Here is a 17662-nt window from a genome sequence, read left to right as displayed (position 1 = left end):
TAACTGGTCTGTCTTCATTCCTGTTCCTTATTGTTTCTTCCAGGTAAGCAATGGGAAAAGAAGGTTGGGGATTTTTTATTGCCTTTAAGCAATAAAAGTTTAAGCTTTTTTGTGGCTACATTCAGACCATTCACACCGTTTGGTGCTTCCAACCTGACTGTCACAATTGTGTGCCATTTCTCGATGCATCCTTCACTCTCATGGTGGAGGAAAAGGCTGGAAGGGAAGGCGGAGGCGGGGGGTGGAGGAGACCGAAATGCTTTGAATAAGCAAGTGTGCCTTGAAACAAGGCATCAACGTGAGCGATGATCCGTGCCTTCTCCAAGCTGCATATCTCTCCAGGCGCCAGGGCTGGATGCAATATTTCCACCAGAGGAGGAGAGAGATGAGGGGCCAAGGGGTGACTCTGCTCTTGTTATTTATGTCCCTCGCTGGGGCTGCGCAGGGATGCTGCAGTCATCCACCAGCCTCCCATGGTCACAAGCAGGTCTGAGTCACACGGATGAGTCCTGACTCCTCAGCCTGACTCACCACCCTCCGTTCAGCAGCAGGGAGAAGGTCAACGGCCCAGCCCTGCTCCCAGAAGATGCCTTGTCTCTGCAGGACTGCTGCTGGGCGGTGCCAGCCACAGAGCTCCTGCCTGATGGGAGTCTGCCGAATGACCGTGACTATCTCAGGCCAGGAGCGAAGGATTTAGAGCTCTCCTCTCCTAGGGAAGATGGGAGCTCACCACTAAACAGGTAAGCTGCCCAAGTAGTATTCCTGGCTAAATCTGAGCATGCACAGACCTTGTTTTGCAAGGGAAGGACAGTGTCCTTTGCTCCTGTATCCCTCCATATCTTTGCAAGGCTGAATGAAGTGGAAGGTTTCTATTTCTAAAAGGAATTTCCCTGTGCATACTTGCACTCTGCATTCCAGCTGCTCTTTGTGGGTGGCTCTGGAAGGGATTTACCGTTCCTCTCACTCTCCCCTCTCCTGCCTCCAGCCAGTCGTTATATCATTATATCTCAAGATGCCACAGAATTAGCTCCCAGGGCCCCACACCCAAAGGGAAGTCCTCACTCCCATCCAACAGATACTGAAGCAGAGTGCATGGGTGCCCTCAGCCCTGGTTTGCAGCTCAGCCACAGCTTTCTTGGCGCTGAAGCAGATGAGGTAGAGACAAGCCCAGAAAAAGATAGAAGAGGCATCAGGTAGACAAGACACAGCTTCGGACCAGACGTAGAGGTCTGTTCAGGAATTTAAAGAGCAGATAAGTGCCTCAGCTTGGCAGAGAGCAAAGCACCTTCCGGAATAAAACTCAAGGTCCTTCTCAAGACAGGTTGTCCGTGATATCAGTTGGCATTGCTGCAAGAACGTAGGGGCAAAGTGGAGAAAGTGATGCTGAGAGCAGTCTGGTGAGCTCAGGCTGAAGGAGGGAAAGGCCTTTTGTCAGGCATAACTATAGGTTCACAGGAGAGTTCTTCCTCTAGACCTCCCCGGGGATGGTGAGAGGATGTCAGCTCCTTCTCACACCCACCGGCACATTGCTGCTGTCTTTCAAACCCTTCCGTGGCCCCTTCACCATCAGCTGTTGGCTCGGGCAGCGCAGCCCTCGGCCATCTGCACCCTGTGTTTACAGAGGGCTTGTCCCAGCCGCCTGGCACTGACCAAAGCCCAGGCTTTGGTCTGGCTCAGACAACTAGGTAGAAATGCTCCTTGGGCCAAAAGGGCTTTGTTTCCACTTGCTTCTCTCACCCCTAGCACAATATCCTGGCTGGCATCTTTGTTTTGATCATTTTTCCTCCTTCCTCTTGATTTTAATAAGAATTTAAATCTGTTCTCCTCAACCCATGTTTCATTCTGCAGCAAGGTGAGTAACTGAGCAAGGTTGAGAGGTTGAGTCATCAGACAATCCAGCTTCTTTATTTGGTTTTACTTTATTTTGCAGGGTTTTTTCTTAGTTTGCGGGTTAGGCTTTGTATAGTCAGGACACCACGAGCAAATAAAACTCTCTAGAAGATCTGATATCAGCAGAACATGAGTTGTTAGGGCAGGTCGGTTGGCCTCCTACAGCATCCAAATCGAACAGAGCTCTCGGGTGTCACAGGACATGGCAGAGGGCATTAGAAACATGAACGTCTCCAGGATGCCAGACATTAATTTCCAACAAGTTTCAGGGGAGGAGACAGTTGAAGTAGCCAAAATCAAACGTTTAAAATGTAGGTAAAATGAAACACCTTGGCATAGCAAGGCTTACCCATGAAACACAAAAATGCAAGAACTAGGTTTGGTATATCTTTCGCTCCGAAAGAACTGTTAGCTGCACAAATCCTCATCTCTCTAAGCACAGCCTCAATCTTCTCTTTTCTCTTTTTTTTAAATTTTTTTCTTTCACTCCCCACCCCCGCCCACCCCCTCCCCGGTTACTGTTCTCTTACTTCGCACTCAAATCACCTGGCTCCCCCCTGCCCTGCTTGCCCACGGTGAGGCCAGTGAAAAGCCCAGCTTCCTGCTGTAGGCTTTGTGCCCAGCCATGGAGCAGCTGGGACCATCCCAGCCCTTCACCATCGGGGCGCTGAAGTCTCCGCTGTCACTCGGTGGGGACAGACCTGTGCACGACACCAGGCACGACGGAAGACATAGGAACGCTCCTGGACTTCTGGTGAAGAACAGCTCTCTGCAGCCTCTTTGCTAACGGTGTTTCTGCCTTGCTGGAGAAGTTGTAAGCATGATCCATACAATCCACTTGGCTACGGAAAGGCCCAAGGAAAATAGTGCAATACCCACGAAAGTGGAAAAGATGTAGGGATGTTCAGTCCCTGCTGTCAGAGGTGTGAGGGCCGGTATGGGAGGTTTCTCTCCCCATCATATCGCAGTTTATTCAGGGAGAGACAACAGGGTCCCGGCTGAGCAACGCGAGAAAGAGTTGATAGAAACAGAGCCTTTGTTGGAAAGGTACAGAATAAGTAGCGGCGAGTTTCGTACTAGCTGTCATGTTCTTTGAGTGTTGGTGGAGTTGGACTGGAATCGAGGAAAATCTCATGCTTCCAATAGATATTCCAGGCTGAAATGAGTCAGAAACTGGAGAGTTCCCAGAAAACATTTATTTAGCCCTCTTAGCCAACTGGAAAAACTTCTCCAGAGGGGACCAGCACATTTCACTGTGATTTCTGCATTTTGTGAAATGTCTTTAAAATTCTTTCAGAGCAGCGTAGTTAACATACCTCATTTTGTAAATTGTTTTGAAAAAGCGCCTCAGTGTTTGCTTCTAAAAACATGGACATGAGATACAACTGTCATGATTTATTCTTTGTTATTTTAATCAAAATGGAGCCAAAGCTGACTTAAAAATAGTGATTACTGATTTAGAGGGATGATAGTTACAGAAAATTTCTGTCAAAACCCGGCCTGCTTGAGAGCTGAAGGCGCTGGATGGAGCGGGATGAGAGTACATCAGTGCAGTTTTGCTTTCGCAAAGATGGTGCAGCTCTTGCTGGGGACAGGAATGGACTGTCTGAGTTGGTCAAACTGCCTTTTTTCTGTGCTGGTCCAAAGCAAAGGAGATGCCGTGACTGCCACAATGAAATCCCAGACCGGCTGCTACAGGCTGACTCTTCTCGTGAAAAGGGTCTTGGCTTTCATCTTCACTCCACTGGTGAGTTTGGCCTTGGACCTGCATCGATTCGCGTGAGAAAAGCATTGCAAAAACATTGCACTTGGCCTTGGTTGTTTAGTGCACCCCAGTGCAATGTGGAGGAGTGAACGCTGACCTGTGGGTCAGGCAGGTCTGTCTCCTCTGCTACAGACCTGAGATTTCTCCTGGGACATCTCTTTGCTTCCCTGCCTCCGTTTCCCCATGGGGACAGTGGTCTCCTCCTCAGCAGACTTTTCTCCCAAGCACCCCTTGCTCCTCTCTGACTAGATGTGGGTCCACACAAAGCCACCCACTGTGACCCAGCCCATCCAGCCGCCTCTGTGTAGCAGCTCCTCTCCCTGTCTGGGACTCTTTAATTTCATATGGCTCTTGGAGTGTCAGGTTTGGATTTTGAAACCATCCCAGTCCTGAGGGTGGATTCAACCCTCGCTCCCTCCAGTCGCTCCCCACTGCCTGTGTCCCCACTGCAGGCTGCGGCAGGAGCCGTGGGGCTACCCATGGCCATGCCATGCATGGCCTTGTGGTGGCAGGAGGAGCCATACCTCTGGTTCGTGAAGGAGGTGGAGGTGCTCACGCATGGATAGGGAAAGAGGCTTCCTCAGCAGCATCCGGCCACCTGGAAATGCAGCTGTGCCTGTTGATAAATCTGCCCTTTGAAACACCAAGCTGCTCCAGACACAGCCGGCTCCGGCTCCGTTAAACATTTGCCGAGCGTCTAAAGCACAGGTCGCAGTGCACAAGTGGATGTGGGAAGCCAATGCCCTGACACTTCCCAGCACAGGAAAAAACACTCCCACACTTGCTCAGCCCAACACAGAGGTTATGTTGTTGTTATGTAGGCAAAGAAAGAGCCCACCTCTGCCTCGGGAAGCCCTTGCATGGATTGCCGGAGGCTGGGAGAGGGATGGGTATTGCCATGTGCTGATCCTGTTCATATGTGCCTTCTGGAGGCCCTTGCTGCAGCCAACACCACGGGGCAGGAGCAGGAACAGGAGCTGGATGGGCTGCAGGCATCTCCCCATGCCGCTGCTCTCGAGGAACCAGCAGCGCCTCAGCTGAGGCGGCACCCTCTGAGCAGGGGTGCCGCTGGAAGCGAACATGGTAAAAGGCCAGTTTAATTTGTTACCACGTAGCTAGTTTCTGTCATCTCCAGACTGTTTCTTAGAGGATGGCAAAGACAATTTTATTCAGAGTCCATCATAAATTTTCCCAGTTAATAACAAAGAGAAGAATGTTCCCTGCTGACACAAACAGTTACAGAAAACAACAGTGATATAACTACTTATAACCACTAAGAATGGACATGAAAATGGATGAAAATTCAAGCATTAGAGGACTACCTAGCCCTGATGGGAGAAGACTCTTCACCTTCCTTTCCACCTCCATATCCTCCCTTTCCACGCTCTGTTGGAGCAGGATCAGGTCCTGGGCCTCTGGCCACCAAATGCAACCTTGCAAAGTTTTGTAATCATAGAATGTGTTGGGTTGGAAGTGACCTTTAAAGGTCATCTAGTCCAACCGCCCTGCAGTAAGCAGGGACATCTTTAACTAGCTCAGGTTGCTCAGAGCATCATCAAGTCTGGCCTTGAATGCACAATCTAGCTGCTCAAAAACTTTTTTTCAAGGTGGGATCCACAGGAGGACCCACCAACCAAAACCCTCAGAGAAGATCACAAACAGAGCACAGTGGGTTTTTTTGGGGCTGATGTTGGCTTGGTTGTTGCCTTCAGCTCAGTGCATCGTCTTTGCGTGCCTGTAGTGAGAGGCATCTGTGTTGGAAAGACCTCAGACACTCATTGTCCTAATGTCTGTTGGAAATAGTTTGCTTCTGGCCTGCAACCCTGTGGGTTTTTCCACTCCTAAGGCAATACCAGAGTGCTCTGTCATGGGGTGGAACAGCCTCTCCTTCTGGTGCCTGGAGACGCAGTGCTGAGCCCTATCTCACAGGCCTCCTGAGACAGCCTCTGGCCACCATGGGAGCAGCATGGGTTTAAGGGATTTGGTGAGTGAGTGGGTACCCCCCAGCTATGCATCCTCCTGTCATACCATTCCCCATCCCTGGGCAGGAAAGCCTTGTGATTTCAAGCTGTTTTTTCCCCTTCTCCCATTGTTCCCTCAGGCTACGCAGGAAATAGAAGAGCAGCTATTTCCTTGCTTCTTTTGTTCAGCTGATCCCACAGCCCTTCCTCCCCAGCGGAAAACTTCCCGCAGTCCAGAAAGCCCCTATAAACCCAACACCCCAAGGTTCACTGGCCAAACGTCACCTTTTCTGTTTCCCAGTTAATCATTCTCCACTGCACGCTCCACCGAAGGCAACTTTGCCGAGGTCAGCTTTGGACTTACAGACTATTTGCTGACCCGAGGCGGTGGTGCTGGGAGGAGTGATGGGTCTGGGGAGGTAGGGAAGACCTCCTGCTCCTGCCTTGCTTTTCTTTCTCACTCCATCCCTGGAGACCAGAAGGCCACACTATGATCCAGCAACAGCTGAGACAGCTCCTGCCAGAGAGGGACATGGATCCTTCTGCTGCCCTCGCCCTGCTCAGTGGCTCGGCGGCAGCCGTGGTGGTCTGGAAATGGCTGGGCAATAGGCAGATCCAGAAGAAAATGGAAGAGGCTCGGAGGACCAGGGATGAGGGTGTGAAGAAAATGGCAAAGGTTGTCCAGCAGTTCAGGGAGCAGGTAAAACACATCCTTCTGGGGGGGGGTCTGTGTCCCAGCAGGGTGTCTGCTGATGTTCTTCAGCTCCTCCTTCCAGCTCATGCCTCCATAGCTTTTAAAATAAGGAGTCCAGGGGAGATGTACCAGCAGCCGTCAACAAGAGGAAAGGCTGCCTTGGGAGGAAGGGAGCTCACTGCCCTCCTCAAGCTGGATGAGATGCGGTGGGAGTCTACAACCAGGGAGATGTGAATTACTCACTGGGAAGAGATTTTGGACAACACTGGTGATGAAGCACTGGACCTTCATTGATCCAAAACCCAATCCTTTCAGGATCTAGAAATGCCTCTTGCTTCTATGGATAGAAGCAAGAAAGCTTTTTCCTCTTCCTAAATCTAAGTTTGCACAGCTGTCCACACCCCTATATCTTTGTCTGTAAAACCTGGCTTCTGGATGGCTCTTGGAGAATCTTCAAAAGAGCTTTCACTAAGGTCCCCAGCAATTGAGACCTCCCGGCCCAGCACACTGCCCAGAAGATGCTTGGCCTAACTTAGCATTAATGAAGCACAGGGAGTTCAGTGTCTGCTGGGAGCAACTAGGACATGACATAGGGATGAACGAGGCAGGCACCCAACCAGCGTGGATATGGCCCTGAAGTCCTGCTGCAACACTGATTTCTAACCACCTTTCATTCCTGCTCCATTCGCTTCTGAGTAGGTACTGGTTAAACCAGCTCATGTTTACGCAGGTAATGTACCTCAAGATAAAGCATACCAGCTACAAGTGATACATACCTTCACAACCTTTTTTCTTAAATATATATCTATAAGTATGATATAAATTGCTCAGACCCCTTCATAAATTCCCCAATTAAGAGCAAAGAGGAGATATATATCTATAAATACGATATAAAACCTTAAAAAAAGCTGGTGGCACTGAGAACTTCCAGTCGTCTTCACCTGAATAGACCTTGCCCACTTGTGAGTCCCTACTGACTTCTTTGTAATTTTCTATGCTTGAGCTGTTAGATGTTTGTCCTCAGACTGGGCTGACCCATACTGTCTGTACCCATTTGGAGGGCTGAAGGGCCAGTTTGAGGGTTGTGTACCCAGGCTGGTGTTTGTTCAGCTGAGATTACCTCTTGGTCAGTGGGTAAGTCCCACAGTGCCAGGAGGAAGGCTCTGATGTGAACCATTGCCTTGTCCCTTGCTGCAGTGGAGTCATGAAGCTCTTCTACGTCTTCAGAGACAGCTGGGCTCCTGTGCTCACCATGTCCATGCCATCCAAACTCAGGATGAAACACTCAGCAGCTCAAGGTCTAACCACCACATGCAGGTCCACCTTTCCAGCAAGCTCTGTTGATAACGTTGGCAAAACTTAAGAGATTTATCCTCTCTGAGACAAAGAGTAACTGAAGTTTCCCCTTCATCTACCCCTTGCAGGTCCCCAGTGTCCAGACGGATGCCATCCTGTCCCTGCCCCTGCTGGAACTCACTCGGAGACTGCGGGAAGGGTCTTTGTCCCCCAAGACTGTCCTCTACACGTACTTAGAGAAGGTGAGTGCCTATCCACAGTGTGGTGGGCAAATCGCTTATGTTCTCCATGCCATGGTGTGTGGGCCAGTGGCTGAGAAGACTTGTTGAAGCTGGTGATTATGACAAGTCTTTAATATAGCAGATATGAGGAGAAAGATGTGAAAAGGCAGGGATCTCGCTGTCTCTGTGGTGGATTGACCCTGGCTGGACTCCAACCAAGCAGGACAGAGGAGGAAAAATATAACAGAAGGCTCATGGGTCAAGCTAAGGGCAGGGAGAAATCATTCACCAATTACTGTCACAGGCAAAACAGACTTAACTTGGGGAAATTAGTTTAATTTATTACCAATCAAATCAGAGTAGGGTAATGAGAAATAAAAACAAATCTTAAAACACTTTCTCCCCACTCCTCCCTTCTTCCCGGGCTTAATTCCTGATTTCTCTACCTCCTCCCCGCCAGCGGCACAGGGGGACAGGGAATGGGGGTTGTGGTCAGCTCCTCACACGTCTTCAATGATCCTTCCTCCTCAGGGTGAGGACTCCTCACACTTCCCCTGCTCCAGCATGTGGTCCCTTCCATGGGAGACAGTCCTCCACAAAATTCTCCAACATGAGTCCTTCCCATGGGCTGCAGTTCTTCACTAATTGCTCCAGCATGGGTCCCTCCATGGGGTGCAGTCCCTCAGGAACAGACTGCTCCAGCGTGGGTTCCCCACACGTCCACAAGGAACCTGCTCCAGCGCAGGCTTCCCACAGGGTCGCAGCCTCCTTCGAGCATCCACCTGCTCCAGAGTGGGGTCCTCCATGGGTTGCAGGTGGATATCTGCTCCACCATGGACCTCCATGGGCTGCAGGTGGACAACCTCCCTCACTACGGTCTTTACCACGGGCTGCACAGGAATATCTGCTCTGGCACTTGGAGCGCCTCCTTCCCTTCTTCTTCACCGACCGTGGTGTCTGCAGAGTTGTTTCTCTCACATATTTTCACTCCTTTCTCCAGCTGCAGTTGTTGTTGTGCAGCAACTTTTCCCCCCTCTTAAATATGTCATCACAGAGGTGCTACCACTGTTGCTGATGGGCTCAGCCTTGGCCAGCTGTGGGTCCCTCTTGGAGTGGGGCTGGCATTGGCTCTGTTGGACATGGGGGAAGCTTCTAACAGCTTCTCTCAGAAGCCAACCCTGTAGCGCCCAAGTTAGCAAAATCTTGCCATGAAAACCCAATACATTTCCTGGGTCGGACCCGTCACTGGACAATCCTTTGAGATGGTTTGAGCTGGGATGTTCCGGGGAGGGCGTTACCATTCATGCCAAGCCACTGGCCCTTGGTTTGAAGATCCAGGTAGTTACTGAATGCAGCTGGGAAACGAAGCTGTTCTTAACTAACACCTATTCCTCCATGTGCCCGACAAAGGCCCTGGAAGTGACCCGTCAGACAAACTGCTTACGACATTTTATCCCAGAGTGTGAGGAGCAGCTCCAGGAAATACAACGGCAGGAGGAGAAAGGTCTGCTCTATGGCATTCCTGTCAGCATCAAGGATCACATCGGCCACAAGGTGCTTCCCTTTTTGCCTGTGAAGTGTCCCATCATGAGCTGGGCTGGGTGGTGAAGTGGTGGGACACAGAGAATGGGGAAGGGGCCTGATCCCTACCTGCTTACACCACGGGAAGCCTGGCTGGGTCCCCACATCTCATTGCAGCTGCAACCCTGGTGGTTAGAATCCTCCATCAGCAAAAATCCAACAGGTGAATAGTTATAGGCCCAAATGATTTCTTCTCTGATAGGTGAGACAGCATAGGCTGGGCTACATGGTTGTTTGGGTGATAACTCCCATTTCTACTCAGAGGTTTGCAGTATCAGAGATAAGAACATGGCTCAGCTTCTAGAAAGTCATTAGTAGCTGGAACCGTTAACCTCTAATCCCTGTTGTGCTGTAGCCTGGCCACTGAGCCCCTTAACAAATAGCCTGTGCATGAGACGGACAAGGGACCCCCTCACAGACAAGCCCTGATGAGGATTGACCACGCACTCCCGAGATGAATTTATTAGGCAGTCTCCTCCACGTTGACTTACCAAGACAGTTCAGAGGGCCCTAAGCCCAAAGCAAGCCCCAAACACCAAGGCTAACTGATAAAGGATCATACCTGTTTGCTAGGGATGTATATTTCCTCCCTGAATGTCCATGGTGGCTTCACTTGAACAGCAGGACACTGGGCTTGATCCTGAGCTAGTGCACCTATGGAGTTGCATCTGGGTCAGGGGAGTGAAACAGCATGGAAAAGAGCAAGGTCAGCTTCAGGAGAAGCCTTAACCCTGGAAGTGCTTGGCAGCCCTCTGCCAAGGATGGAAGGAGAGGCAGTCCTTGGCCCTTCATGCAAGGGCTTGCAAGGGAGTGGGTTAGTACCCCACCACCACCACCACCAAAGGGAACACCAGATCATCCTTCCAAAAACTGCAGGGGAACCGCACTGACCTTGTCCATTTCATCTCTCCTCTCTGCAGGGGCATCTGTCGACCTGTGGGCTTGTGCAGTGCCTGGGCACTGTGGTGCAGGAGGACAGCGTCCTAGTCAAAGTTTTGAAGAGACAGGGGGCCATTCCATTTGCAATGACCAACGTGCCACAATCCCTCTTCAGGTAACATACATCATTAGAAATCTTTCCTCTGGTTGTGCTCCTGAAGCTAAAAACCAGCCTGTAGGTCCCGGGACAGGATCATTCCTGTCTCTTGAGATGTTTCCTGGATGAGTCCCTCTTCCACCAGCTGCCAACAATCTCATTTCAACTGAAAATAGCTTTCAGATAAGAGTAAGAGGAAAAAAAAAACATGATGATATAAGAGAAATCAAGTGTACTTGTGCATGGGAGGGAGAGCGGAGGCTCATGGGAATGAGCTGTGTCCCAAGGGATTTATGGGATGGAAGGATGGGGTTGGCTATGTCTTGCTGCAAGGGAGAGCCAAAAAACTCAAGGCATTAGGCCGTTCCTGACAGCCCGCTTGCTGGTTTTCTTCTCCCCAGCTACGACTGCAGCAATCCCACCTTCGGCCAGACCTTGCACCCCTTCAACCCCCAGAAGAGCCCCGGGGGCTCCTCGGGAGGGGAGGGAGCTCTGATCGCAGGGGGAGGCTCCATCCTGGGCATCGGCTCGGACATCGGCGGCAGCATCCGCCTGCCGTCCAGCTTCTGCGGGCTGTGCGGGCTCAAACCCACCGCCGAAAGGCTCAGGTAGGTGCCGGGGTCTGCCCTTCCCACCCGGCAAGGATCCTGCTAATTGACAAACTCAGCAGAAGGGGCGAGGTATTCAGGGGCAGGGGCAAGGGGGGAAAACAGAGGACAGTTTCTTAAAGGCTGGCTTACTTTGCTCAAAACTTCTCCCAAGAGGCAGCACTGTCAGGTTTTGTGGGGAAATGGCCACGTTTTCATTGTAGATCTGGCCTGGAGTTAAAAGGACACAGGGGATAAAGTGGTTAAGTAATGCCAAAGTGGAACGTTCTCGGTTAAACCAAAACTAAGATTTGTTGGGTTTAGTTTTTTTTTCACTTTGACCAAAATTTACTGTTTCATGTGACTCAAATCAAATACTTTTAATAATTTCCTTCTGGTTTGGGTCTTGCACGGAAGACCCCACTGTGCTATTCAAACGTATTGGGAATATCTCACCATTACTGAAATGACAATATACTGCTTTTTCTTTTCCCGCAGCCTGTCCGGAGTGAGTGGCCCAGTCAGTGGGATCCTGGCAGGTACATTAATTTTTTAATTGCTTTTCTCTATATGCTGTGAAGAGTCCTATGTCCTCCTCTAGGCTTGAGGAAAGCCTGAGACAACCAAAATCTCTCTGGAATCCATCTGAAACATCCCACCTCATTGCCTGATCATCCCTTGGAGCCAAAGTGGCCGTGCGGAGGGGTGGACCAGTGTTTGGCGCGCCCGTTTGCCTAACATGGATGTTTGCTCTCATCCCGCTCCAGTTCCTTGTGCGGTGGGGCCGATGGCGAGGGACGTGGACAGCCTGGCCCTCTGCATGAAGGCGCTGCTCTGCCAGGAGATGTTCTGGCTGGACCCCGCCGTGCCCCCCATCCCCTTCGATGAGGAGGTGAGTCCTTAAGTCAGCAAGCCATGGCTCGTTTGAGGGTGCTGCACGCTCAACGTATGCATTCTTTAAGGGCCCAGTTATCTTTACAGTACCGGTTTCCAGTAACTTGTTAGCTCTCTTTGAGGGCACAATTCATAATTATTAGGAAAAAAAAATAGGTTAATAAGTAGTTATCCTTTCTGCCTTCTCTGTTGGTGTGTAGCTTATCAGGTTGAGAGGCCCCAGAAAAGAGTGGGGAGGAAGGCAACACCAGGAGCAAAATGCTGGAAATTTTTAGGGGAAGACAAGACAAAGTCAGGAGCTCCCGCAGCAAATCTCTTGGCCGAGGACATTTCCTTTCCCTCGGCAGCAGACGAACTTCAGGGGGTTCTTCCGCCTCCATCCTTTGTAGCAATGGTTGAATCCACTGGTCTTGAGTGGCTGTGCTCAATCTGAAGGGAGGGATGAAGGGGAGGCTGGAGAGAAAGGTAAGGGTGGACACTGGGAAAGGGTAACCTATGGAAATTATAAGCAGCAAACCAGAAAATTAGTTACTCCCTAACTTCTGGAGCTTTCGCCCCCTTCTGCAGTGGGCTTCAGCACGGGGGCAGTCCTACCCCCAGCAGAGTTGGAAATGCTTGACCTAATGGTGTCTCTTTGCCCCAGGTGTACTCCAGCTCCGCTCCTCTGCGGGTCGGGTACTACGACACCGACGGATACTTCCCCCTGCCCCCTTGCATGCGGCGAGCGGTGCAGGAAACCCGGGGGGCTCTGCAGGCAGCCGGCCACCAGGTGAGCACAACCACTCCACGCTCTTCCTCCCGGGGCGTCCCCAGCTTTGCTCCTCGCTGCTGAAACCACCCTCCACAAACCAGACGTAGGCCCCAAGCCCAGCTGTGGGATAAGTGACCCACCAGAGGTATGAGATTAAGTTACTACAGCCGCGTGACGCAACGCGGACACATGCCTACCCAGGGTAGCAGTGCCTCTCGTGAGGCAATTAGCAACTAGCACTAGCAATTAGCAAACTTGTATCTGCAAGGAGCCAGGGGTGTAACGAATCCATCTCTGCTCTCCTGGTGGCTGTGGTCCACACCAGACAGCAGCATCCATAAAGTTCTGCATTTGACCCTGGAAGCTTGCCCCAGCATTTTCTAGGTGTGTCCACCCCCAGCAGGGCTCTGGGAGGTGCTTTCCTCCTTCCTCTCCAATGCCAATAGAGACCTCTTGTCCTTCCTGGATCACTGAAGGAAGTGGACCATAGGACACGGGATGGGAAATACCTTTCCCTCCATCTAGACCTACCTGTGGAAACATGCAAGTGATTCCATGTCTGCGAGATGTCAATTCTGCTGGGAGAGGTGGGAAATCGGTGCAGGTTCTGGCGCAGTGACTGCCTGGAGCAGGATGGAGGAGGAAACAGCTCTGAAGAGATCTCAGAGCTGAGCCAAACAGCCGTTAGGGAGGAATAATCCCACGGGGAGATGCTTGGGCTGGTAAAGGGTTGAACCGGGGCCTCCGTTGGCGTGTGGAGCCCAGGGAGGTGCTGCTCTGCCTTTGAAGTATATCCACAGTTGGAAATTATTCACAACCCCCGGCAGCCACATAATCTTGTGTTTTGGTGCAGCTGGTGCCCTTTTCTCCACCTCGGATCCACTATGTCATGACTGAACTGTTTTTGAAGACGTTTTTTGCCGATGGAGGCCGTGCTTGGTTGGACGTGTTGTAAGTAGGCAGCAGCACTGTGAAACCCCTCCATCCCCACGCCCCTGAGCACAACGCACGGGCAAAACGAGCCCATCCCTCCCACCCCAAACGGGACATATTCAGGTTTCTGAGAAAGGGCAGACAGCTTCTCTGGCATGACCCCCTCCTCTTGCTGTCTCTCAGCACAGGAGGTATTGTAGATCCAAGCTTAAAATCACAGGTGAATGGCTGCAAGATCCCGAGGCTGGGGAAGAAGCTGCTGGCTCTGATTCTGAAACCTCTGGTGAGTCTCCGGCCTCAGGCCCAAAGCGGAGTGGTGTCCGCAAGGCAAAGCTCGAGAGCGCGATGATACTGAGAAACACCTTTGACTGGAAACACTGGGATTTCAGGTCAAGGCACACGCTATCACTTTGGAAGGTCTTTCCTAGACCCCTGCTGGGATTTATCCAGTGCAAAGGGAAATGAGAGAAGGACCAGCCAAGAGCTGTAAAAGATTAATGCAGAGCCCGCAGCAAGTGGTTCCTCAAATGCTAGACCAAGACGTGCCCAGATTCATGCATTGGGATCACCGCAGCAGAGGGACTGGAGGTTGAAGGTCTGTCCCCATGTTGGAGGCCTCCCAAAGATCACCCCTTCATGGAGACTCCTGGTGATTAATAAGGGCTGGCCCCTTTCATCAGCTGAGCATCCTTTCATAGGGCTTCTCTCCTCCATCCTCCATTCTCTCTGCCTCTCTGTCCAGTTGGGTTGTTCCCAGCTGACAGGATCAAAAAGCTAGCAGCGAGCGGGAGGCAATCAAAGTGCTTGCAGAGGTGTTGTTTCTGTGAGGTACCGAGCTAAAAAAAAATATGTTTGATTTATCAAAAATAATGAAAGGTGACTCGGTTAAGGTCAGCGCATTCCTCTGCGAGCAGGAAATACGGGGCTGTAAGAAACAAATTGGGAACCAACAAACAACCAGAAGCTGGAAGCAAAGTAAATTTGGAACCACGAGGAGCATTTTTAATCACCGTCGCTCACCCTCAGTGCAGCATATCCCCAGGGACGGAGGCATGATTGGAGCGGGGGTTTCTCGGGACGGCACAAGTTACTGCGTCCCCGTGTCATGTCCCTCACAGGAACCTCTTGCCTTTCCAGTTTCCCCGCCTGGCTGACTACCTGAGCGCCTTGGCTGGAATGAGGTATGGTGGCATTGTCCCCAGGGATGTCTATGAAAATGAACGGTACCTTCTCTAAGCGTCCATGGTGGGGTAGGGGGGTGGACTGGATTCACGACAGGCTCTGCCCTGCTCTCTGCAGGGGCTGTCCCTTCATCCTGGACACGGCTTCAGTCTTTAGGAACACATCTCCCCAGTGCTGCAGTGCCCCTAGTGTTATCCTGAAAGGACTGAGGGGCTCGGATGGATAAGGTCGTACAGGAAACCTGTGGCAGCGATGAGTACTAAATCCAGGCTCACAAAAGAAAACAACCTCTCTACCACTTCCAGACGTTTGTTGCTTAACTGCTTGTCCAAACGCCAAAGGAAACTTTAGAGCAATTGGGAAAGATGTATCATTTTAAATAACTGCTAAAATCACCGGGGCTTATCAACCTGGAGAATTATTTAAGCAATTCCTCCTCCTCCTCTTAAAGCTTAAAAATGTTGCTACGATTTCCACGTGCAGGTCAGTGAAGGAGATGTGGAATCATCACCATGAAATACAGGTACGGTTTGAGGACTCTTCTCTCCGGCATCATGTTAGGAGTTGAGGCCTCATGACAAGTGCCAGGTTGGAGGGTCATCAGTCAGACTGTGCGGGGGGGGGCTGGGGAGGAGAGAACATGGAGGAAAAGGCACAAAAGAGAGCGAGGAATGGGGCAGATGGGTCAACCCAGACAGGACTTTATGGGTTGCCCACAGTGCTCATACCCAAAGCCTACACTTAACGGTCCCAGCACAACAAAGCCTGTCCTGGGAGTGGGCACAGCTAAAGAGGGACCTTTCCAATTCCTGGCCACAGTCTGGCCGCATGCTGTGGAGGCAGACACTTACACCCTCCCCTGCTTCTTCCCTCGAGCACGGCGGCTGCTGCTGCTGCCCCCTTGGCCGTGCCAGAGCCTGGCGCATACCCTGGAGAAGTGAAGATGCTCCAGGCGTGGACATGGCCTCCATGTCATCTCCCCTCTCCTCCCCAAGGCATACCGCACCGAGTTCATCGCCCGGTGGAGGGAACTCCAGCTGGACGTTGTGCTGTGCCCTGTCCTGGGGCCTGCCTTCACCACAGGATACCCCGGGAAACTCCTCAGTAAGTGAGTTTGGGACCTTCCCGAGAGGGCAGAGGACCACAGTGGTTGAGACTGGACAGAAACACCTGCTACTGTGGAGCTTCACCACCCACCTAAGCATTTTATGGGCATTAAGCAGGAAAAATAACCACCATAAAGCTATCTGAGCAGACGGGGACAGACATATAGATGAAGCGATCTGATGGCAGTTGTTTCTTGCAGTAGAACTTGGTGCAGCAGATGACCAGCCCTGTGCAATCTCAGGGGCTTCGGTGGGCAGGCAAAGTGTAAGTTTGAAGGAGGGGGCGACCACCCGCATTCTCTCTTCTGCTTCTCTCAGCTGCCATCTCCTCCACGATGCTGTACAATGTCTTGAACTTCCCTGCTGGGGTTGTACCCGTCAGCACGGTGACAGAAGCCGATGAGGAAGAGCTAAAGCTTTACCGAGGATGCTGCGGTGACCACTGGGACCGGACGCTGAAACAGGTATGTGACCTGGAAAGTGTTGGAAGCGGAGACCGCTGATGGATGTCCAAGTAACAGTCTCGCTGAAATCAGGGGCTCCTAAATGTCTCCATCAATATGGGCATAGAGGAAAAAAACCAAACAAACAGAAAAATTCACCTCTTTTTTTATAAACCCCTTGCAAATCCCATTTCTCCTAAGCCCCAAAAACAGAAGTCAGTGTGGGGGTAGCACCCCCAGGCTGGATTATAGGCTGACACCAGAAAGGAGCCGTGCAGCAAGGCTTCTTCGTGTAGGTCCTTGTGCCAGCGGCGGCCCACAGCACCGCACGCTCCTCCGGCTCCCTGACGCCTTCGCCAGGCCCAGGCTGCCAGCGGAGCACGGAGCAGGAGTGAGGACGCTGAGGGAAAAGGGATTTGGCTGCAAGACAGCTTAAAGCAGAGATGGACAGGGAGTGGGTGTGGGGGGCTGCCCAAGATTTAGCAACCATTTCTTCAAGGAAGCCCTCAAGAGCCTCCCCTTTGCCCCAGCGCGCTAACGCTGCTGGAATGGCAGGGCTCAGCCGCCCACCTCCCCAACCCGCCGGGAAGAAACGCTTGCCTAAACCAAGTCGCCAAAAGCCACTGGAGGTCCGCCCCAACCCCCCCCGCCCCACCACCTCGGTAACCCCTCACCGCTTGTGCCCCCGCTGCAGGCCGTGGCGGGAGCCGCGGGGCTGCCCGTGGCCGTGCAGTGCGTGGCCTTGCCGTGGCGGGACGAGCTGTGTCTGCGGTTCATGAAGGAGGTGGAGACCCTCAGCCGGGAGAAGAGAGCGGCGTAGCCCCCAGTGCCCGCGCCTGCCAGGCCGGGGGCGGACGGGACGGCGCTGCACGGGCTGCTCTTTTGCCATCGGAAGCGCAAAGATTACAGCGAGGAGGGCAGGAGGAAGGAAAAGCCATTTCCTGACCCTCCTCCTTGCCAATAAGCGCGGATCCCATAAGGAACCAAGATGCCACGCAGAGGGCAGGACTGGCTCAAACTGGGTTCAAATGACGATAAATCCATGAGCTGCACCTTCCTGGAGGGATGGACATGGATGGGGGTTCTCTCTCGTCTTCATCTGTGCTGCTTCTCCCGAGAGAAAAGGATGACAAACGCTCAATAGTATTTTCTTGCCGGCACTGGAGTAACTTCATGTGGATGTAACCATGGGCTGCCCCGTATGGAACACAGCCATGTCTACCCTCCCCCTCACTGTATTTTGCTCACAAAAATAAAAACGTAGCTATTAAGCACCTCTTAGCATAAACTCCGGTAATCCTTCACTGATGGGTATGATTATA

At 51.8% G+C, this 17662-nt stretch overlaps 1 protein-coding gene across 1 annotated transcript; it reads left to right on the top strand.

Annotated features, from left to right (window-relative positions):
- Positions 1-6044: 6044 nt before the first annotated feature.
- Positions 6045-17160, top strand: LOC141747070 (vitamin D3 hydroxylase-associated protein-like). The gene is made up of 15 exons (XM_074596673.1): positions 6045-6316; positions 7735-7848; positions 9238-9381; positions 10329-10462; positions 10846-11052; positions 11530-11570; positions 11799-11923; positions 12569-12694; positions 13530-13627; positions 13793-13892; positions 14747-14790; positions 15275-15314; positions 15787-15895; positions 16216-16361; positions 17035-17160. Exons 1-15 carry the CDS (start codon positions 6107-6109, stop codon positions 17158-17160), a joined length of 1764 nt encoding a protein of 587 aa, XP_074452774.1. The 5' UTR covers positions 6045-6106.
- The last annotated feature ends 502 nt before the right edge of the window (positions 17161-17662 follow it).

The sequence above is a fragment of the Larus michahellis genome, chromosome 8 (genome assembly GCF_964199755.1).
Source record: "Larus michahellis chromosome 8, bLarMic1.1, whole genome shotgun sequence".
NCBI lineage: Eukaryota > Metazoa > Chordata > Aves > Charadriiformes > Laridae > Larus > Larus michahellis.
Note: the sequence above shows the minus strand (reverse complement) of the source record. Positions and strands in the feature narration are given on the sequence as shown.